This window comes from Cercospora kikuchii (genome assembly GCF_019650295.1).
Source record: "Cercospora kikuchii DNA, contig_00006, whole genome shotgun sequence".
NCBI lineage: Eukaryota > Fungi > Ascomycota > Dothideomycetes > Mycosphaerellales > Mycosphaerellaceae > Cercospora > Cercospora kikuchii.
This window is the reverse complement of record NW_025408587.1, coordinates 256,398-278,655: the sequence shown is the minus strand read 5'-3', so window position 1 is coordinate 278,655 and position 22,258 is coordinate 256,398. Positions and strand designations below refer to the sequence as shown.

The 22,258-nt window shown below is 52.2% G+C and overlaps 9 protein-coding genes across 9 annotated transcripts; 5 read left to right on the top strand and 4 right to left on the bottom strand.

Annotated features, from left to right (window-relative positions):
• Positions 1-76: 76 nt before the first annotated feature.
• CKM354_000904900 (uncharacterized protein) lies at positions 77-2,217 on the top strand (the record flags this gene model as incomplete). Its single annotated transcript, XM_044804453.1, has 2 exons — positions 77-205; positions 253-2,217. The coding sequence occupies 2 exons, from the start codon at positions 77-79 to the stop codon at positions 2,215-2,217; spliced, it is 2,094 nt and encodes a 697-aa protein (XP_044660388.1).
• Positions 2,218-4,951: 2,734 nt separating this feature from the next.
• On the bottom strand, positions 4,952-6,166 carry CKM354_000904800 (uncharacterized protein; the record flags this gene model as incomplete). Its single annotated transcript, XM_044804452.1, has 2 exons — positions 4,952-5,266; positions 5,747-6,166. The coding sequence occupies 2 exons, from the start codon at positions 6,164-6,166 to the stop codon at positions 4,952-4,954; spliced, it is 735 nt and encodes a 244-aa protein (XP_044660387.1).
• A 1,400-nt stretch (positions 6,167-7,566) lies between these two features.
• Positions 7,567-8,829, bottom strand: CKM354_000904700 (uncharacterized protein; the record flags this gene model as incomplete). Its single annotated transcript, XM_044804451.1, has 1 exon — positions 7,567-8,829. The coding sequence occupies one exon, from the start codon at positions 8,827-8,829 to the stop codon at positions 7,567-7,569; it is 1,263 nt and encodes a 420-aa protein (XP_044660386.1).
• Positions 8,830-9,618: 789 nt separating this feature from the next.
• Positions 9,619-10,650, top strand: CKM354_000904600 (uncharacterized protein; the record flags this gene model as incomplete). Its single annotated transcript, XM_044804450.1, has 1 exon — positions 9,619-10,650. The coding sequence occupies one exon, from the start codon at positions 9,619-9,621 to the stop codon at positions 10,648-10,650; it is 1,032 nt and encodes a 343-aa protein (XP_044660385.1).
• Positions 10,651-10,926: 276 nt separating this feature from the next.
• Positions 10,927-12,198, bottom strand: CKM354_000904500 (uncharacterized protein; the record flags this gene model as incomplete). Its single annotated transcript, XM_044804449.1, has 3 exons — positions 10,927-11,596; positions 11,644-11,934; positions 11,984-12,198. The coding sequence occupies 3 exons, from the start codon at positions 12,196-12,198 to the stop codon at positions 10,927-10,929; spliced, it is 1,176 nt and encodes a 391-aa protein (XP_044660384.1).
• Positions 12,199-13,339: 1,141 nt separating this feature from the next.
• On the top strand, positions 13,340-15,930 carry CKM354_000904400 (uncharacterized protein; the record flags this gene model as incomplete). The annotated part of the gene is made up of 2 exons (XM_044804448.1): positions 13,340-13,689; positions 13,791-15,930. The coding sequence occupies 2 exons, from the start codon at positions 13,340-13,342 to the stop codon at positions 15,928-15,930; spliced, it is 2,490 nt and encodes an 829-aa protein (XP_044660383.1).
• A 983-nt stretch (positions 15,931-16,913) lies between these two features.
• On the top strand, positions 16,914-17,642 carry CKM354_000904300 (uncharacterized protein; the record flags this gene model as incomplete). Its single annotated transcript, XM_044804447.1, has 3 exons — positions 16,914-17,002; positions 17,220-17,317; positions 17,377-17,642. The coding sequence occupies 3 exons, from the start codon at positions 16,914-16,916 to the stop codon at positions 17,640-17,642; spliced, it is 453 nt and encodes a 150-aa protein (XP_044660382.1).
• Positions 17,643-19,504: 1,862 nt separating this feature from the next.
• On the top strand, positions 19,505-20,523 carry CKM354_000904200 (uncharacterized protein; the record flags this gene model as incomplete). The annotated part of the gene is made up of 2 exons (XM_044804446.1): positions 19,505-19,578; positions 19,629-20,523. The coding sequence occupies 2 exons, from the start codon at positions 19,505-19,507 to the stop codon at positions 20,521-20,523; spliced, it is 969 nt and encodes a 322-aa protein (XP_044660381.1).
• A 178-nt stretch (positions 20,524-20,701) lies between these two features.
• Positions 20,702-21,970, bottom strand: CKM354_000904100 (uncharacterized protein; the record flags this gene model as incomplete). The annotated part of the gene is made up of 1 exon (XM_044804445.1): positions 20,702-21,970. The coding sequence occupies one exon, from the start codon at positions 21,968-21,970 to the stop codon at positions 20,702-20,704; it is 1,269 nt and encodes a 422-aa protein (XP_044660380.1).
• Between the last annotated feature and the right edge of the window lie 288 nt (positions 21,971-22,258).

Here is a 22,258-nt window from a genome sequence, read left to right as displayed (position 1 = left end):
GGCGAGAAAGTGTTCAATGGTATAAGGTAGGAACTGGTTTCAAGGAATCTCGTTGTAGTCGTCCAAGTTCCCTACAATGAAGCAAGCATTGGTGGCTGCAGCCTGCATTGCCAGCTGTACAGCTGTGGATATTCGTGTCGCATCCTCTGGCGAAAACCTTACTGGCAAGTTTGGGCATCCTTATGGTTATGGCTTTCTCCACGAGGTGAGTATGCTTCGCGCTAGGGCTTTTCAATGCTAACCCAGGCATAGGACATCAATAATTCCGGCGATGGCGGCATCTACGCAGAATTAATTAGAAACCGAGCGTTCCAATACAGCCCCGAGTTCCCAGTGTCTACCACCGGGTACTTTCCTATCGGTGGCGCTGAGCTGAGCATCGCCAACTTGAGTGAGCCTCTTTCGCAAGCCCTGCCAGCTTCTTTGCAAGTTACAACTGGCAACGGCAGTGGCCAGGTAGGGTTTGAAAATGAAGGCTATTGGGGTATGGACGTTAGGCAGCAGACGTACACGGGATCCTTCTGGGTTCGCGGAGGATACAATGGCTCTTTTACTGCATCTCTAAAGTCCAACTTGACAGACGATGTCTTCGGGACTGTCGAAGTCGAATCTCAAGCCACGCCAGATGAATGGGTCGAACACACTTTTGAGCTTGTCCCAGAACGAGATGCTCCAAACTCCAACAACACCTTTTCTCTCACCTTTGATGCAGCAGCTGTTGAGGGCGATGCACTGGACTTCAACTTGATCAGCTTGTTCCCGCCAACCTACAAAGACAGAAAGAATGGCCTTCGTATTGACATTGCGCAAGCCTTGGCAGATATGAACCCACATTTCCTCCGCTTCCCAGGTGGTAACATGCTCGAGGGCCTCACGAACGATACGTACTGGGACTGGAAAGACACTCTCGGACCATTGAAAGATCGTCCTGGGTTCCAAGGTGTGTGGGACTATCAGCAGACCCACGGCTTGGGCATCATGGAATACCTCTACTGGGCCGAAGACATGGGTCTCGAGATAGTCCTTGGTGTCTGGGCCGGTCTCGCATTAAACGGCGATGTCACTCCTGAAGCTGATATCCAGCCTTTCATTGATGACGCCCTCAACGAGATCGAGTTCGTACGAGGATCAGCCGACACCACCTGGGGCGCCCGCAGAGCAGAACTCGGTCATCCAGAGCCTTTCGAATTGAACTACGTCGAGATTGGCAACGAAGACTGGCTCGCTGGATATCCGGGAGGCTGGGACAGTTACCGACAATACCGCTTCCCGCTCTTCTACAACGCCATCAGAGAGAAGTACCCAGACATCCAAGTCATCTCTTCCGCTGCCACGTCCGACCCTGTCTCTGCGCCTGAAGACGCTCTGGATTTTCCTCCGGATGCGATCGGAGACTACCATCCATACCGAACTCCAAATGAACTTGTCGAGGAATTTGACCGCTTCGACAACGACATTGGCCACATCGTTGGCGAAGTCGCCGCAACGCACGTCAACGGCGTGACTGAGCCTCGTTGGGAAACAGGACTATACTATTATCCTTGGTGGCAAGGCGCCGTTGGCGAAGCAGTCTCTCTTATCGGCTACGAACGCAACTCCGATCGTATTCCCGGAACTTTCTACGCTCCTGTTCTCAAGAACGAAAACCGCTGGCAGTGGGCAATTACCTTGATCCAGTTTGCTGCTGATCCTAGAATGACGACCAAAGCTGTGACGTGGTACTGCTGGTCTCTCTTCGCCCATCATCCCATCACGCATACTCTTCCCGCGATTTCCAACTCCAGCTTCGGACCTGTCTACTGGGGTGCCGGTAAAGACGAATCTCGCAATGATGCTTTCGTCTGGAAGGGTGCCGTGTACAACACTACGAACAGCAGCAGCGTGCCTATTTCTGTACACTTCGAAGGTATCACAGAAGGCACACTGGCGAACTTGACGGTTTTGACCAACTCTGGCGAGAACGGATATGCTTACAATGACCCTCACACTGGGATCAACGTCGTTGAGACCACAACGTCCATTTTGACAGCTGGTGCGGGAGGTGTTTTCAGCTTTACCTTGCCTGAGCTGAGTGTTGCGGTGTTAGATACCGATCAGGCAGGTGTTGGCAATGGCGGGAACGGGACTTCGCCTTCGCCGCCAGCATACGGAACTCCTCCGGGGTATGGCAAGCCACCTGGGTACGGAAAGCGGTCATTGAGACGCTTCGCGGCTTGAAGTGATGGCGATGCTGCGTGAGTAAAGTAGATAGCATGTAACATGTCAGCCAGCGTTGCCGCGCAGTTGCTGCATTTCACAAAATTTAACCCAAGCAATTTCTTCCTCCTCCCGCATGCTCCGCTGTCAGTCATGTTTCTATGACCACGAGTCCCACCCTCCTCCCTAGCTGAAACTAGATGCTCATCATACTTGCGGACCACATCCACGTCTCTCCGAGCCCTTGGTGTCTATACCTACACTGCAGCTTGTCGTCGATCCACGATGGCCCCACTTGAGATCGAAATGTATCGAGACGGTGCGAATGACAAAGTATCTGGTGACTATCGTGTTGGATGACCAAGTATTCGATGACACAACGTTCCAATCCGTGCTCCGACAAGCCATCGATCTTCAGCGTCCTGGGACCGTCCGGCGACACGTTACGCTACGTTCGAATTGAGGACTTTCATTATGCAGCAGTAGCGAGTCGCAATAGCTAATCAGGACAATATCAAGATCAAGTTGGTCGACCTACAGGATAGGTTCTCTCTGCAGAGCAGCGTTATTCTTCGGGCAACGAGACAAAGAGTACGGAAAACTAGTATTTTGCTCCCATCGAATGGCTGAAACGGACAATGCGTTTGTCTACATAATCGCAGACACAGATGTCCTACGAGCTTCCCGATATCAGCTACTGCTTCTAGGGCTCTAATTCTTGGTCAAGATCATTTCCTGTGTCCCCACCACGCAAGTGCCGAACAGCTCGTTGCAGTCAGGTTCGCTCTCGTAGGGCGCGTATTACCAGTCGGAGGGTAACTAGCAGTTGGCTATCGAGAGTAGTTGTATTAGCGGCCAGCCTTAGTACTCTCGGCATGCTCGAGGTCTCGCAACAGACGCTCATGCCACCGATTGTGATACGGGCTGATCGTCCAAGGCAATAGTACGGCAGATTGTTGATGGCGCCGAGAGTAGTGACTGCATGAGATTAGCTTGTCTTCTCTCATGTTGATACGACTTTTATCCTTCCTCTTCGATAGATATCGTACTCGACACATGACGAACTCAAAACATACCGGACTCGACACATACCGAACTCGACACAGCCTCATTATGCATTTGAACATGTACCTATCCGGTCTTTTCTTTCTCTGGAGCATTACCGCTGCTTCAGTCGCAGCGGCTGGCGAAGGCGTACGTACAAAGGGCACAAACAGATGTCAGATCCGTCAATCTAATACCTCTTCTTATTAGGGCTGCCTTATCGTAGGCGGATACCCCAATGGTGTCTGTCAATGCAGTAACCACCCGGGGGGTGCCTATGAGTGTTATGCTGTAAGTTTTACGAACATTTGATCTTTCATGGTCTAATACAAATGGATTATAGTCTTCCCCATGCTCGGCCGACACCTCAGGCTGCTGGTGCTACGAAGACGGTTACGCGCAGTGCTTGTAGATATGCTGGCTGTCGAGAGTAATTGCAGCAGGGGAGCTGGGACAACGCGCTTTCGCGGTTCGTAGAACGAGCGATACGAGGTTGAGTCTATCAGAGGATGAGGGAATAGGTTTGCTCCGGAGATAGCGAAATTCTTTCTTGGACACGGAAGTGGTCCAACAGACTTCCTCTTCACCTTGAGTTTTCGGTTTCCAGCCACCTGTCTATGGCAAAGCTTACGCCTCTCCTGCATCGAATCACATTCTCGGGTTTTCATACCACACCCTCGTCTCTCACAGTTCTACCTGTCAGGTCTTACGCTGCACACTAGCATCGTTGAACGATGCCTTGACCCGGGATCGAGCACCAGCTGAGGTATCAAACCGCGGCCGCGCATGACATTGCGTTTGATGACTATTGCATTTGATCACTAAACCAGCGGTCCTGCATTCGGACAAACCAGGTCAAGATTGCGGGCAACAGCAACAACATACGATACCCTAGCGCTTGAGAAATCGGTAGCATTCTCTCTATCCGCCAACGGACGAGCATGCGACGGACGAGATAGACAGATTGTCTGGCAGTTCTTGTGTAGGTGCTCAATAGAGATTACCAACGAAACGTAGCATTTGCGGAATATGCATATCTGCGCGGTCTCGATAGTTCCACCGCAGCGGGACCGCTCGATTTAGAGTACAGAGAAACGATGTTCTTTCACTCATCCTGATCGAAAAACTCTACTCGCCAGCTGCCCTAATCTTGCCCTGGCTCCAAGATACATTTTGGCAGTAAATTCGTAATCCATGCCAAGAAATCAAGCAACATTGCTGACAGACAAGGGAAGCTAGACAACAAGGCTTGAGGGCCAAATCGTTTAATCGTACGAGGTTGTTGTTCTTTCCAGCGGGTAGGCTGGTCTTGCCCGGAGATAGCAAGACGGCTTCAACAGTGTCATAAATCCTTGACTATTCTGCCGCCGCTCATCAGAGTACTTCTTGGCCGGACATAGTTGTTGTCCCGGAGATAGTGCGGCATCTCCAAGCTAGGTCAAGTTGTCACAAACCCCTGACTAAGCTTAATCTTGGGCGCTTTGGTACCAATGTCCTGTTTTGTGCATAGAGCTCATGCAGCTCGAAACGGCCGGAAACTCTCGCGGGAAACCAATCCTTGCATAGTCGTATTGGTCGTACAGTAAGGAGGTACTGTAGGTTTGTTGACTTATCAGAGTAGTAAGTGAACTCCAACTCAGCAATCAGCGGCCGCACTGGATTACCGCTGTGCCGATTCTTCCGCAGCCTTGGGTATGTATCCCTGAGCATATCACTCATCATCATGAGCTACAGTCAATCGAACCTGCCACAAAGCCCTGTTCTTCTTTTCGGACCATGACTGAATGGTAGCAGTCACGCTGACTGGCGCTCCATTGGAAGCGCGAGTATCTAATAGGACAAATTGTTGGGTCTCCTTATCCAGATAACATTTGCAGGCCCAATAGGTCCCATATGAATGGATCGGTTCGATCGTACCGACAGCGCTCTGATAGCTCTGGCCCAGCAAGTTGGGGTGCTGAAGGGAGCTCAGGAAATCCTGGTAATTGTTACGAAGTCGCGTATCGTCGCATGTTATCGGGGGGCACTAAGGGACCCTCTCTCGTATTGTCGGGCAAAAGAGGATACAAAACTATCTACACTATCGAATGGTACTATATAGGGGCTAGTATACAGGGTCTGGGGTCCCGGGTATATAGGAACCAATATACATGACTCACAGCAGGGCCCAGTGGAGTGTCAGTTCACAACACTCCCCTTGACAGTGCACTGGGGCTGTTCAATCCACCTCCTCATCCCAATCATCATCCTGATCATGTGCAACTAGGGCCAAGGCCTTTGAGTCTGAGATCTTGTTCTCAGAGACCACCTTTATTATTCCTTGGGCCATTTCCAAGTATGGGCAGATTGAAACATAGTGCCCAGCTTGATTGCATAGCTTGCATCTCAGTCCTTGTCTGTCAGACATCTTGCTGTCTGATCTTCTTCCTCTGTGAGATGATGATCCTCTTGATGATGCAGCTCGGGCTGCAAAGGCCACAGGTGTGCTGCCTGCAGGCATGCTCACCTCTTTCTCCTGAAGGATTGAGAGTATGCTTTCAGGTGACAGTGAGGGTTGACCATCTATTGCATCTCTGATGGTAGACCATTGTTCTGGAAGCCCAGACAAGAGTACCTGTGCTCTTGCCTTTGGGTTTATGGCAGCAGCCATTTCAGGTTGGGCAACTTTGATCCTTTTGCCAAGTGCCTGAAGGTGTGTCCATGCTCCATCAATGCTCATGTCCTCTGCCTTTTGGAAACTGAAGTACTGCTTCAGAAGTTTCCTTCCTGTAGCTTGGTTGTCTGCATACTTCTTCTTCAGCTCTTGCCAAACCTCCTTTGCAGTTTGGAGTTCTGAGACCAGCTCTTCATCATCCTCCCCTATGCACAAAGATATCCACCAGATTGCTTTGTACTGTGACTTTGGGGTGATGGGTGTGTGTCTCATGGGAGATTGTGTGATACAGGTCTTCTCCCCTCAAGAAGATTTCCATCCTTCTGAACCATCCTTCTGCATTGTCCTTGCATAGGATTGGGCATGGTCTTTTCTGAAGTCCGGAGGATTTGTCTTGAGTATCCATTGTAGTCTTGTAGAATTAGTATTGGGTCAGATGGAAAGTTGTCCTTCTGTCCCAAGGAGAATCAAAGCGGGGAAAAGTCAAATGATTGCAGGGTTCTTCCTATACATGGGTCACCCTCTGTCCCTCCTCAGATTAGAGCCTCCTGTTGGAATGATCCGGCTATCAAGCAGCCGTGCTTTCCTGCTGGCATATGGGAATCAAGGGAGCATACCACTTTGGCACCCTCCAGCTCAGGACTTCCTGTAGCTATCCCATAAGACAAAGGTAGGTTCATGACTCCTCTTGATCCTGGATTCACCATTGGCCTCCAGAGGTAGTGAGAGGTTCAGGCAGTCTCTGAAGTGTTATGAGCCATCAGCAGTCCATGTCAGAACTGCCTTGCAACTGCTTCCTCCCTGAACATAACATATCTGGTATAAACCAAGCCTTTGGTTACTGCAAGATCTTCCTTTGAGAGTTGGCAAGTTCTCCCAGCACCAGAGATAAGGTACTAATCCAGACAGCTTGGGGTGCAGTCTCTGAAGTGTTATTCTGCCAACAGCAGGTTTGGTGTACTGCAGGTTGCTGTTACACTTTCTGCAGCCCTCTGTTGCAACATCCTCTCCCCTTGTTGTCTGTCTTGGTGTCCTCACTCTAACTATCATTCCTCAATGCTCTTCTCTCTTCTGCATTTGGTCTCAGCTGCAGGTGGGCTGGCTGCAATTCTGCATGCAGCTGCACCGCTGTTTTCAGTCCCTCAGCTAGGGTCCATGGGGTCCTACACCCAGTTGCAATCTGGGACTCATGTTTAACCATGGAAAGGGTTTTGCTCCTTCTTTATACAGGGGCACATTGTCCTTTGTCCCTGAGCACAGAGGGCACAGTCCTTCCTCTGTGTGCCTGTCTTCACCCGCAGGCTCCTGGCGCAGTCTCTGCTGCTACTGTCCCTGTTTATACAGCCACAGCTCGGGCTGTTTCCTTGCTCTTCTAGCTCGGTGTCTCGCTGTTGCCAATAGCGTTCCTGTTGTCCTGCCTTCGGCTTCCGTACTCTGTCGGTGAACCGCGCCTCGCCTTCTATCGGAGCTTGGAATACAATAGCGCTAACCCGGGCTCATAACCTGTTACGAAGTCGCGTATCGTCGCATGTTATCGGGGGGCACTAAGGGACCCTCTCTCGTATTGTCGGGCAAAAGAGGATACAAAACTATCTACACTATCGAATGGTACTATATAGGGGCTAGTATACAGGGTCTGGGGTCCCGGGTATATAGGAACCAATATACATGACTCACAGCAGGGCCCAGTGGAGTGTCAGTTCACAACAGTAATTGTTATTGGAAACATGATCGGAGCCACGCATTACCCCTAGGGCTTGCGTGGAGAGGTCGAGATGACTGCCGTCGGACCGGAAGAACGCGATGGAGGTTGCAAAGACAATCACTGGGTGGAAATCGTGATCAAATCCGAGGCCCAGCCATTTGGCTTGCAAGCGTAGGTGATCGAGTGAGAGGATTGTAATGGGGTAAATTTTCGAGCCAGGGGGCTGAGAAATGGTGCGATCCTGCTGACGGTATTGGCCGAGTAGAATGTTGACCGGCTGCTGTGGAGAAGGTGAGAGGAGTAAAGGATCGATCTCGAATTCGTAATCACGTTCTTGGAGGTAGTGCATCTCGGACGGGTAGAGAACTCTTTGCCGCACATAGACAGGTTTCAGTGCAGGCAAAGCGCCCTCCACTGGTACGCTATGGCGACCTTGGAACCGCACACGTCCATATTGTTCGCTACTGCCGAGTCGTTGAAGATAGATGCCCTGGGGCTTACCATTGCCATTGACAATGATTCCGCAGCATAGAACGGCGATGTAGATATCTAGAGACCATTGTATGAGCGGCATCTTGATCAAAAGTCCTCTGTTGGACAAAGAGAAACCTTGCGAAGGGAAGAAAGTGTAATAATGATGTTCCCCTTTGCCTTGAAAAGCGTCAAGATCAGGGGCGAGCATTCCAACATAATCACTCTGATCACTCTCCCAGACGAATATCGTCTGGTCGTCGTTCGTTTTAATGATCTCTTCTTGGAGCCGCATGAAAGCTTTCGAGCCCTCGCCGTACAGCATTGGCATGTTGACATCGAAAATGCCGAGCAAGCTGTAGGCGCGATCCTCAACTCGTGTCGTCCGGCGCCTCGCAGCCCACGACATTCGCATCGCAACTGAGCACTGCTGGAGACTATAGTCTCCGCAGAGGACATCGCCGTCGATTCCTGACGCTTGCGAGATCCAACATTGCAGAGACTTCTTATCTCCGAGCAGCTGCCAGTCTTTGTCATAGAAGTATAGGTGTTTTGGCGCCAGAAGTTCCTGCAGTGTCCAACCTCTACTAAACCATAGACATCTCGCAAAAGCGTTGTCAATGAGCTTCACCCCACTGTCTCTCGCCTTGAGGTGTCTACAGTTTGCATGTGTAGCGAGCTCGTCTAAATCGAGCTCAGCTTTCGATACGTCTGTCAAAAATACGTAGCAAACATTCGAGCGGGAGTACCAGCGAAACATGGAGTTAATAGCTTCTTGTAACTCCGCGGAACTGCGCTTGTCGATGCAGCACGTGTCTATCCAGGCGTATGCGAGACCATCTTGGGCCGCTTGTCTCCGACAATGCTGGATTTTGCGCCAGCCAGTGCTAGTACGAGAGAAGTCTCCGCTTCGAATGTCGTCGAAACTAATCTCTTGCTCATCGTCCGGCGCCCAGGTATGTGAGAAGATTGCGTACTGTATGCGAGGAAACCCGGTCTTTGGATCGGCCTCGAGATCAATCTCACGGATTGACCTCAATCGTGGAGTGTCGTTGTCTTATGTATCAAGGAGCCACATGACTCAGGTGAGCTGCGGAATCCTCCTGCCTTTGTACTTTGAGCCGTCTCTCAAGACGTTGAGGATCTTCACAAGCTAACTCGGCCAGACTCCATACCAAGACGCTGGCACCGGGTCTGGGGAGAATTGACTCGATGCTTGAAGGCCTGGTGCAGATGAACTCCGACATCGAGGTGTGCCATGCGCCCTAATGCAGCTCGCCTCGCTTGCAGCAGATGCTATTTGCCGCGATCAAGACAGCACCCACATTACATGCGGGAACTCGACACGCGCTCGTGACAGAACGAGTGCTTCACAGCGTTCGTCATTCCGCTGCTGGGCAATGAATTTTCACATGCGAAAGAAGTGCACATCAGAGCGAAGGAGGGAGGCAAGCTTCCGAGACAGAGTGGCACGCTGCCAAGACCATGCCCATCAGGCAAGTACAGCTCTCCAACCAAACATCGAACAATTTCCTCACCAAACATCACCATGATAAAATCAAAACCCCCTCGAAACCCCTACGCGATCCCATCACTCTATCTCCAACTCCTCTCCCCTCTAAAACTCCTCGCCCGAATCATCGACCTCCTCATCTCCCTCCTCCGCCCCCACAATCCAACCCGCAAAAACATAACCCTAGTCTGCATCTCCGACACCCACACCCTCATCCCCTCCTCCATCCCCTACGGCGACATCCTAATCCACTCCGGCGACCTCACCAACGCCGGAACACCTCGCGAACTCCACTCCCAAATCTCCTACCTCTCCTCCCTCCCCCACAAACACAAAATCATAATAGCCGGCAACCACGACAGCCACCTTGACCCCCGCTCCCGAGGAACCCTCTCCCTCTCCGACCGCAACACAGACATCGACTGGAAAGATCTCATCTACCTCCAAGACAGCCACATAACCCTAAAGTTCCCAACCCGAGGCCCTTCAATCGCAGGCAAAAACCAAACCACGAAACTAAAAATCTACGGCTCACCTTTCGTCCCACATGTCGGTGGCCCTGAACATGCTTTCCAACATCCTCGAAGTCAAGACTACTGGACTGGTAAAATCCCCGGCGACACAGATATTCTCATCACTCATTGTCCTCCGAGGTTTCATTTAGATTTACCTGGAGTGCAAGCGATGGGTGATGAGTTCTTGTTGCATGAAGTGCGAAGGGTCAAACCGGCTGTACATGTTTTCGGACATATTCATGCAGGGAGGTCAGATGTCTTTGGGAAAGTGAGAGGCGGGAAAGAAGTGGTGAGGTGGGATCGAGCGGAGAGGCATTTGGCTGAGGTTTTGAAGCGGGAGTCTCCGGAGACGTTGACGGATTGGGCGTTGAATTTGGTGAATTTGGTGCTGTGGTATCATTTTCTGGCGTTTGTTTATTGGAGTGTGCGAGAGGTGCTGGGAGAGGTGTTTTGCTGGAGAGATGAGCCTCCGAGTACGGTTATGGTGAATGCGGCTATGATGTATGAAGATGAAGGGAGATTGGGAAACAGCCCGCAGGTGGTTCATCTGTGACGATCTGATTTCGTGGTCGAACAACAGCAGACGAAACGCTACAGTTTGTATCTATGATTAATCTAATTGTAATGCGCGTACAGACCGGGGTATAGAGCGGAGAAGCAGGAATGACTGATGTTCTGGGTGTGCGAGTTTACGTAGCTTGATGTAGCCTTACGCATACAGCTCGTCCACTTCTTGGAGGCTCGATCGAGGCGTGGAAGCGACTGGTGCTGCGCTGCATGCCGGAGCAGGACCACGACGAAAAGCCGCGGAGAGGCTATCTGCTGCGTACTAAGCCACAGTAGCTTTCTCTTCAGGCTTGCCAGTGACCTCTGGTGTGGTGCCGGTCACGGGCACAGCTTGCTCGGCTGCTGCTACTGGGACTGCTGGTGCCGATTCTGTGGTAGTTGCGGGAGACTCAGTAACCTTGGTCTCCTCAACCTTCTTCTCTTCAACAGCAGCATCGCTCACTGCTGGAACAGGCTCGGGCACCAAAGCTGGAGCAGCATTGGCCTGATTGACCTCAGCGTTGCCATAATTTGGAGTTATGGCCGATTCAGCGAGCGGTGCTCCATCTCCGCCGTATTCCTTTGGCACACTCTTGCCCAGGTACTTGTGCAGTTCACTGCCGTATGTCATCCATGTCATGGTCTGAATGGAGTCCTTGGACAGGAGCGTCTTCATCACACCCATCATCCATTGCATGACTAAGGGAACGTTGACAAAGTACTTGTAAGACACTGTTTCAGGGTAATAGCGTTGGAACATGTCGATGATCTTGGTCGAGGCGCTCTTGATTTCGGCCGGCTGACGGAAGAAGGATACGGACAGGTAATCGTGGACGGCGATCGCTTTGTATGGGTCAGGGCCTTTGCCGTAGTCGGGGATATTCTTGTCAGCGGCATTGAGGTTGAGCTCCTTCAAGGTCAGCTCCATCTGTGCGACTCGCCAGCGAACGAATCTGCAGAAAGTCAGCTCCGGAGTCGCAGAAAGTCATGTCCAACGTACGCATCTGTATCGCCAAATGTCTTCTTCACATCTTTGGCAGCAGCGCCATAGATGTTAAAGGTCACGACATCCTCCTCGTTCTTGGTCTCTGTAGCGCCCTTGACGCGGGTCACATAGCCCAGTTTGCCAAACTTGTCTGCATCGAATGTCTCGTCGCGCACCTTGAGTGGCTGGTATTCCTTCCTCCACTTCAACGCAGCCGTGAGCTGCTCCTTGGCTTTCTCGAGATCGTCGACATTGGCGCGGAGGAACTTTTGGAGGATGACGAGCGTGGTGTGTGGTGCAGGCTTCCTGGCTGAGTGTCAGGAGGGTTGTCTCGGCTAATAGTTGGCCATCTTACCCATCGACAGGTGCCACAAGCTCCACACCATACATCTCATTGTAATCAGTCTTAACCAAGATGTCTTTCAGGGCATCTTGGAACTGGCGCAGCTTGTGGCCCTCGGGCAGATTGCTCCAGTCGCTGTAGAGCTTGTCGAGCTCCCGCTGAACTTTGGCATTGTCGTCGGCAGAGCTCGCCTGAGCGACGTTCCCTTGCACGCCGGAGGCACTCATCGTTGGTGTGATGAGTATAGGACAGGTTCACTATTCAAGTTGCCAGGTCCAGCTACCGCCGCGCTCGCGAGTAATGTTGAAACGCGAGCACAAGACGGCGCTAGCAGGGATCGGGAAAGAAGCTTTCCATTAGCCTGCCATGCCTTTGTCCGACATAGCCGAATGTCGAAGGGAGGGCGAGGAAGCGAATGAAAATTTGCTTCTGGGCGGGGGATGCGGCCGAGTGATTGAGACGTTGCGGGAGCGCACCGAGAAGGGATGGCAGACAGACAACTTAGACAGGGCCGCTCATTAGGGCCATTAGGGCACTACAATCCCCGTCGATGGCAGGAATAAGTCAGAGAACGGAAAGCTTGGAAGTTGTATCAAGGGCTGGGCCCTGTCGCACAATCTAGTCTGGAGCACGCACCAGGAGGGCATTGGCAGCCCATCGTGTGCATCGGTACGATATTACGCTTTGCCGCTTCATCCTGCTGTGATGCTACGGGATTTTGTCGTCGGCTGCCAGATTTGTCAAGTTCCGTCGCAAGTACATTGACAAGTGAGTAATCATCAGCCAACGCACGTGCATCGCGCGGAAGCAACGTTGAGGCGGGACTGCTGTTTATGGAGAATGGAACGCCAAAGCTTGCCTATCGACCTGCCCAAGTCTAATCTCGTCACTGGAGCCCTCTTGTGCGCGCGGCAACGCCCTCCTCCACACCGCCCGCGCGCTCAATTGCTCGCTCGCTCGCCTTTATCGTCAGCCGGACGGGCGCGCGCAAGGCGTGCTGCTCGCTGCGGGTGCGAGGCCAATAGCTAGGGGATGCGACGTATCTAGTGGCGCATCAACTAAGCGTCCCGAGTATAGCCATCTTACCTTATGATAATAAAATGAGCCTGTAACGAAGCTCCTGATTAGGCGAGCCAATCGTTGCATTTGCGTGCGTACCCTCTATCCGATGCGCGAGTGACTTTGCGCTAGACTAGCAGACTTAAGTTTTGCGTACGCAGAACTAGCCCTTCCCTCCTACCATCGCCGCCGTTCCTGCTCTTCGTCACTTCACACGCCCTCCGCCGTCGCATGGCTCTTGCCGCCTAGCCTCTCCTCTGCATGCAATGCAGTTCCATGTTTCTTTCTTTTGATTCGCACACGGCCAAGATGAAGAACGGACGGAACCAGACCGACGTTCTGTCCATTGAGCGCACGCTCGGCCTAAAAAGCGAGCGAGGCGTTTCGCGGCAGGGCAACAAGGAGTCGCCACCGATTGAGGCCATTCTCAAAGGCATCAAACTGATCATGGTCGCATATGTGAACCAGGACCTCACTGTTATTCGCGACTCCGAAGCGCTCAAGGCAGATGCGACGACGCTCTTCGACAAACACGGGCCCCAGATTTGGCCCGGACCTGATGAGCCTCGGCCTCACTGGATTGAGGAGCCTAGCGAAACGCGACACGACGGCAAATATCCCAAGGCCCGCCACTATACGATTCCTGAGGATTACGAATAGTAAGTTCTACTAAGACTGCCTCCGATTACGTGTCGCATGCAAGCGACTACGCTCCTCCCATTGGTGGCGCCCGTATGACGTCTCGCTAATCGATACATAGCCTGAAGGAGCGCTTCATCCAGCTGGTCATTGAAAAGTCCTGCAACTATCATGAGAACCAGCTGCAAAAACATCGGCGTCATACTGCGAAAGCATTACAGAATCAACTAAATGCTGAGCACGATGGCGAGTCGCCCCGAGAAGACGCCGAACACGATGGATCCGAGCCGTCAACCCAGTCGGTAAGCAAGATGGACGAATTTCAATCGCAATTTGCAGCGTACACCCAGCCAGTACCAGACGAGGATGGAAGACCACACCCCATGCCACCGCATGATGGTATCCATGCAGAACCTCGAAGTGCACGGAAACGACAACGTACCACGACCCTTGCAGAAGAGAATGGCGCTCCCAAGCGGGCGCGCAGCGAAAGCGTTACGGAATCATCGTCTCAAGGAGAGTCTTTGGTCGTAAGGCTAGGTGTCGGTGAGCAAGCACTTGGACGCCTAGCTGCTACCGGCAAGGTGCAGAGCGTGTATTCGTTTCAGTCCATTAACGAACTTCCAGCACGAGATGGATCAGAGCCGCCTCGTATCCTCGGCTTCAACCCGGTGAACGCCGTTCCGCCCAAACTAGAAGCATCTGTCAGCGCTCCGCCTGCCAATACAAATCCAGTGCGCTCTCCGCAGACAGGTACACTACCGCCTACCAACGGCAACACAGCCAGTCCTCCAGCGAATGGGCCTCGGAGAAGTTCTTTACAGCCGCTCAATGGCGTGCATGGTCTTTCACGAGGCCCACCGCCTACGCTCACTGGGTTTGGCGGGCACAGTGAGCCTGTTGCGGAACGACCTCGTCCAGAACAAAGGCGAGATGAACATTTCGATCCTAGGAACTACGAGTCGCCGTATCAGCCACATCTTTCAGGACCAGGACCGAAACATGAGCAGTTCCGTCCTGCCTTTCAACCTGTCAATGCTCCGCCTCCCACAACAAGACCTCCGTTAGGAGGACCTCCGCCCCAGAATATGCACAATCCGTTTCGCACATTTCCGCCTGTTGGTCCGCCGTTGGGCCCACCCCCGCCGGCGTTTGGTGCGCCGCCTCCGCTCGGTCAGCAAGCGCCCGGCCCTCCGCCTCCAATAGTCAATCCTATTCGACCGCAGCATGTGCCGCTGCCAGATCCGATATTGTCGGCTCTTGGATTACACGGGCCGCGGCCATCGTCTCGCTCAAAGCACTCATCTTCTCGACGACCTGGTTCATCAAGTCAACGTCGGCCGAGTGCGACCCCAACTCTCCCTGCAGCTGAGTTTGCAAGCGAGAAGAAGGAACCAATGCCGCAGCCCAGAGCCACGCCAGACCCACTCGATCAAGACATCGTCCTGTTCGAGGAGGTCTTGGGCGATTTGGCACATTGTCCGGTCATTGTCAAGCTCAAAGAAGAACTCGGCCCCAGAATGCCGCGCCATCGACTCGAGAAGCTGAAGAAGCTCCTCGTCGACTTCCCAGATGCGCGATATGAGCTGGAAGCACTCGAGCGGCGAGCACGCATGCCACCAGACCAATATGAAGCCGAGCGCGTCCCACCACCTGGATGGGTCCAAAATCCCGTAGGCGTCTTTGTTCCGCCACCACCTCAACATCACCCATCGCACGCCTATCCTCACCCTCACGGCTACGGACGAGATGCTGCTCTCACACCGCGTCCCACACCTGGCCCACCAGTCCATCACAGCAACAAGACCGAAACACCAGTGACCCCACACATTAAAGACGAACCCAGTGACATCCCCCACGGCGGCCGCACCCTCGAGAACATCCTAGTAGAAATCAACTGGAACCGCAACCTCGACTACTCGGACCACATGGAAATGCACGAATTCGATTCCGTTCAAAAACTCTTCGACATGGTCGAAGAAGCACGTCCAGACGAACTCGTCAAGACAGGCGAAATCAAGGAAATTCGTATCAAGCCCAAGACAGAACTCCATGGTTCCGGCGGACAAGTCTTACCGCGTATCGTGCATGATGAGATTCGTGGACGCGCGAGTCTGAAGCAGTTGATAAGACGATTGCGCAGTCAGCCGCAGGATATGGAGATTGAGTTGTTGTTTGAGGTGATGTGGAAGACGGGTGGGGAGAGTGCCACGCCTGTTGCTGCTGCTCCTGCTGCTGCTACTGCTGTTGCGGCGGCGTAGACTGGATGCTTCACTGCTCACTTTAATTGCTTCTGTTCTGTTTCTGGTTTTTCAATTTTGCGTTCTTCGAGCAGGAGTGGGTGTTCTTTTTGCTTGCTGAAGCATAGATTACAAAAGTCTGCTGGGGGTTTGCTGTATAGTTTTTTTATTAGCACAGATGGAAAGCCACAGGAGGGCAAAGGGAATGGAATTCGGGAGAGTATGACGACTGACGCGGGTCAGCGATGCGACGACGCGCTGACTGAAGCAGCCACGCGTTTTCTGCGAAGAGTGGCACAGAGGACAGACAGCGATGACGATAAGTTAATAAGATTGCTCTGCGTTATATAACCGAATGGAGCTTAATCGAATCCGATTCACACCTCACTGCACACTGACTCGGAATGATTCTCTGGGCATCCGCCATGTTCACCGCAATCGGACTTATCGCATCATGAGATAAGAGCGAGATCACCGCATGGAAGAGAAGCGACTTGTCGCAAAACAGTGATGAGTGATGAGATATTTCAAATCCCGTCATCTCACGTGTTCTCGCGTCGTGCGGCAATGACGCCCGCACAGGATCGCAGCTGCTGCTGGAGGGAAGGAGCTTCCGGAGCTGGAGCTGAGCGAGGGAGAGAGGGCGAGCGAGGAGTTGCGCTTTGCCTTGCCTGCCTCCTCTTTTCCAGCCGCCTCTCCGCGCGACTTGCCCTCCGCGCACGCACGCACGCTCGCTCGCACACTGAGTCTTTGGGTGCAGCAGAGGGCTTTCTCGGCTTTTGGCTGAGCTGGGCACGTTGTTGGCTCTGCTGTGCTGCGTGGGTTTGGTGGTGTTCCTGTTCCAGCTCCAGTTCCCTTCTCTCTCCCTCTGTTTTTATTTCAACCCCGTCTTCCCCTTCCCACTGACTCTCTTCCTTTCCCCTACATTCTGTCTCTGCTACACTCTCTTTTACTGCCTTCTGATCTCCACACCATTCGCGTCAATCCGCATTCACATCCTCACAATGGTCGGAAGCACGAGAGCTAAGCGCAGCGCCGGCGAGGCTGAGCTCGTTGAGCTGCCGGAGGACAGCGACGCAAGCGAGGAGGAGGAGTACGTTATCTCTTTCATTTCGTGGCTGTTGCCATTGGCTCTCGCGCGTGGGTCGCAAAGTTGCGACCGATGCGAAGCCGTGGTCGCGCAATGCCATTGAGGTCCCCGCGACGCGCGCCTCCCACGCGGTGTGATCGCAGCTGTTGCGCGCGATGACTTACTGCAACTGCGCAATGTAATAGGAGCATCTGGCTGACGAGATCGTTTTGCGCAACAGGTACGAGAGCGAGGGCTCCTTCAACGAAGAAGACGACGATGAGGAGGAGGAGGACGACGAGGAAGCAGAGCCCGAGGAGGAGGAAGCGGCAGCTCCAGGTAATTCGTCTTTCTGATCTCATTCCCTCTCCAGTTCGCTAACGGTTTCATCCTTCCAGAGCCCAAGGCCAAGCGCCAAAAGACCCAGCCCGCTGCCCCAGAAGTCGTAAACGATGAGGAAGCCAATGGCGAGGAGGAGGACGCTGCCGATGGCGCTGACGGCGCCGACGAGGAAGAGGAGGTAGAAGCTCCCGAGGAGGACGAAGATGCTGAGGACACGGCTACCAAGGGCGGTCCTGCGGCTGCCGCAAAGAAGAATCAGAAGGGCGTCACGCCGAAGGAGGACGACCTGGCTGAGGCCAAGGTCGATGAGGACGAGGAGTAGAGGGAGCAGTAGCAGCAGCTACTTGAGAGAACCTCGCATGGTTGATTGGAAGCAGAAGGCAGAGGCGATGGCAACGAGAGCCTCCAAACGTGTAATATACGGATCAGTGTGCGAGTCGCTGAAGCGAACGCAATGAAAGTTGCCTTGAAGTATCCGAAAGTGCGCGAGCGCAACTTCCTTGAATCTCGTGAGCTGTTTTGCTGCAGTGGAAGCAGGTGCGTTTGACGTGAGGGGGGCCGTGGGCGGCTTCAAGTCGACCATACTGAATCAGCGCCATACACGGAACACCGGCCCTTCGAAGTACATGGCACAACAGAGTCGCTTGCCAAAATGATGCGTGCAAGCGTAGCCGTCGTGTATGTTGCGAATCGATGTGGAACGGACCAGTCTGAGATGCTCAAATCTCACAAACTCAACGTATGTGGCTCCAAAGACATACATGACTGCTCGAGGACATTCTTAGCAATCGTGCTCTGATAGCAAGACTGCTGCAGAATGCGAAGCGATCTTCCTTACGAATTGAGCATGTCCAAGAAGAACGAAATGCCGACCGGGGCGATTGATCACAGCAACAGAAAGCCGGAATTGTATATCTCGACGAAATCTACCTGAAGATATCAGCTGCGAGCGGGACAAGCTTGACTTTCTGCCTGGTTATCGCGTCTGTTTGAGACGGGTTTTCGAAATCAGTCGCGGGAGCCTCGTCGACTGCCTGAGGAGACCAGGCTTTGGTGAAAAACGGCAATTTAATGTTGCAGCGATATCGCCAGGTGATCAAGCTATGGAATCCACGAATTCGAATACAGGAAGAGTCCGGTACGACGCCTGATCAAGACATAATCTGCGGGCTCTTCATTCGAAGCATCAAGAAAATGATAACTTAGGCCTGAAGAACACTTCCGCCACGATCGATCCACGCGATTCGGGATGACATGGACAGTCCTCCCTTCGTTCCTGCTTGTCGACATATCTTGTCACACAAATGCAGCGTACTTGCCTATTTTGTCAACTTGATTCACTCACATCCACGCTAAGACTTGCAATGTCTTCAGCAAGTGTCTGGACATACGAGGTCTCTTTGGAACCTGCTCTTTGATGAAATGAAGCCCCGAAAGCTACGCGAAGATTCCCTGCGGCGTGTTTCCAAGCCAGGGTCCCCACCTTGCTCGAAATTCCTCCCCCAAGCAAAAATTCGATATCAATACCATAACAACACCACCACAACATGGACAACGACACCATTAGCAAAAAGAGATGCCCTCTACTGGATTCGAACCAATGACCTCATCATCGCCGGCTTCCGAAGGTACTAGTGATGCGCTCTACCCCTGACTGTGGTTGTTGTTAGCAAGGATCAGAAGCTGGTGGGAAACGGTGATTGCTTACGCTAAGAGGGCTGTTGTGATTGGGTGGCGAGAACTCCAAAAACAATATAGAGGCGTGTGTTTGGCTCCAGTCGAGAGCCAGTTGCCAAGGGTTGCCTTTGGACGTGGCCCATTGAATTTTGGATTCCCGCGCCAAGCCTCTCATGTGAGCTGGACTCCGTTCAGATACCTGAGGACTGACCAGATATCAAACGGAAACGCCTTGAAATGGCAGCAATGTGCTTTGGCAAGGATACCGAAGCTGTGGGCCAAGTTCGCCGCTTGGACGTGGCCAAGACCGAAGAGCTCTGTCCTCTCGGCTGAGCTTTCTCCGGCACCTCCACTTCACGACTGCTCGTGGCTTTGCTTGACCGGCTACGCAATAGCTTACAGCGAGGGGTCGGCAATGCGATCGTAGGTACTGACGAGCTCAAAGGTAGGATTGATCAAGCTGTAGGTCATCATTCAGCCTCCAAGTCTTTCAAGAACAATCTCATCATGGCATCCAGCATTCCCAAGTTCTCTGAGCTGCCAGTCGACAAGAATGGTCCTCATCACAATGCTTGGGGCCTGTAAGCAGCACGACTCACCTGTCTATCTTCACTAACTCATAGCAACTCAGCTACGGCAAAGACGACCAACACGGCACCCTCAACCGCCTAACCAACTCCGTCGTCCAATCCGCCGCCTCTGAAATCCAAACCGGCATCCGCGTGAACCTCGACTGGCCTCTCGACGCCCAAGCCGACGTCCCCTTCTTCGGCCGCCAATCCTTCGAAAAGAACGTCTACCAAAAGCCACCTCGAATCGTAAACGACGACGTCTGGACCTTCAACACCCAATCCTCCTCCCAATGGGACGGCCTCCGACACTTCGGCTACCAAAAAGAGCAAGTCTTCTACAACGGCGTCACACTCGATGAAATCCACGGCCGAAATGGCGTTCAAAAGACCAACAACAATGGAATCGGCGCCTGGGCAGAAAGTGGAGGAATCGTAGGCCGAGGAATCCTCCTCGACTACCACGCCTGGAGACTAAAAAATAATATTCCTCACAACGCCTTTGAAACAGGCTCTATCAGCGCTGCGACTCTGAAACAAGTCGCCAAGGACCAAGGAACCGAAATCCGTCATGGAGATATCCTCATCCTCCGAACAGGATATCTATTAGCATACAACTCCCTCTCGAAACCCGAAATCGAAACTCTTCGATCGAAACAACCCTTGACATTCACGGGTGTGGAACAGAGTGAAGAAATGATGGAATTTCTATGGGAGAATTTTAGTGCTTGTGCGGGAGATCATCCAAGTTGGGAGGCGTGGCCTACGCAGAAAGATTGGGCTTTGCATGAGGTTATGTTGGCGGGGTGGGGGATGCCGATTGGGGAGTTATGGGATTTGGAGAAGTTGGCGGACGAGTGTGAGAGGCAGAAGAGGTGGAGTTTCTTTTTGTGCAGTAAACCGGTTTATGTGCCGGGTGGTGTGGCGAGTCCGCCGAATGTTGTGGCGATTTTTTGAGCAAAGAGTGAAGATGAATCGATCTACAGCAGCTGTAAATCAGGTTGCGATATCTGAAAGACTAAGACTGGTCCTCTAATCGAATCCTCTCACAACACCTCCAAAGGTTGGTCCATCCATGAATACAATTCTCCTTCCTCCTCTCAAATCTCATACATCCCACATGTTCCTTTCGAATTCAACTCCTCAAAAACTCCCTCACCTTATCCCCCCAAACCACCTGTCTCTTATAAAACGCCATCTCCGGTACACTCCCCTTTTCCAACCCCTCAATCGCCATCGCCAATTCCTCTCCATACCCCTCCCTCTTCACATCCTCCAAACGATACTGATAAGTCTTAAAACTAAACACAATCGCCCCCGTCCTCGGCAACCTAAACAACGTCTGTCTCTCAGATCTCAATCTACAATTCTCAATCACCACATTCTCCTTCTGCTGTGATATCGAAGACGGGACTTCTTTCGTCATATCCAATTTCTCTCCTCCCGTTTCTTGCTCATGATCATCATCATACAAATGATTCCCCCCCTCCTTAAACAATACCTCATCCGTCGTGATGGCCCAATTACTCCTCTTGACCGCTTTCCCAATCGGTAATTTCGCAAAAAACCGATCCATAGATTTTTCCAATTTCGCTTTATACCCCGGTACAGGAGCGTGAATTTCCGCCAATGTGCGTCCGATTTTATCTTTTTGTAAGCTGAAACCTGAGGGAAAACAGCAGATGAATGCTTGGAGGTGGTAGATTGGTTGCTGTTGTTCTTGCGCGGCTTCGACTTCGACTTTGTGTTGTGTAGAGGATGTTGTGGAGGATCTGGAGGGTAGGAGTAAAAGGAAATCCGTGTCGACGTGTGCGCCTAAGGTTTGGAGTGCTTGGAGAGGATCCTGTTCGTGGAGGGGGATATATTCGTCTGAGACCAAATTCCGCAAAAACCCATGCCTCTCCCTCTCCTTCCCATTCCCATTCCCATCCACAATCTCAAACATCCCCTCAAACCTCCTCGGAAGCAAAGCCCCAAAAATCCACTCATACAACTCTCCCACTGCCTCATTACAAACAGGATTGCACATCATCGCCGCCTCCCCTTGTTCATCCATAACTCGTCTTCGAATTTGCATACGTTCAACATACGTATTATCCATGGCGATGATATCTGAGAGTGTGATATTTTCCAACGCCATCGTGAGATGATATTTCGGCTTCAGTGGAGAGTTTCGTATCGGAGGTGTAGTTTTCCAATCAAAGGTAGGAGGAAGAGGTTGGATATCAAGATAGGGATCCTTGATATCGATATCCGAGACAGTTCTTCTTCCATTGTGATTGTGATTGTGACGTGATGAGCTTGTTGTCGTTTTTGCCGCCAACGTGGATTTGCGAGCGTGGCGGAAGATGAGATAGGTTAGACCTGATACGAAGAGGAGGCAAAGTATGAAGATTGGTGTCATGGTTTCGTAGATTGGTGGGATGGGAAGATGTCGAGGGCTATGGAGGTTATGGTAGACGACGAGTTAAGTTATAGCATCGAAAGCGACGCAAGTGTACATAGATAGGGCGTCTGCATCTGAGTCAACAAATACGACGAAGTGCCTGGACGGGTTGAGGTGGAGTTGTCCTGCGGGCGTAGAGCTCGACCAATGACTTCACAGCTTGGTGTACGCTATCACGAGCTCGCGCCTGGAGCTGCCATATGAGGCAAGACAGTCCTTCGTAAATCTGCTAGACAATTCGTATCA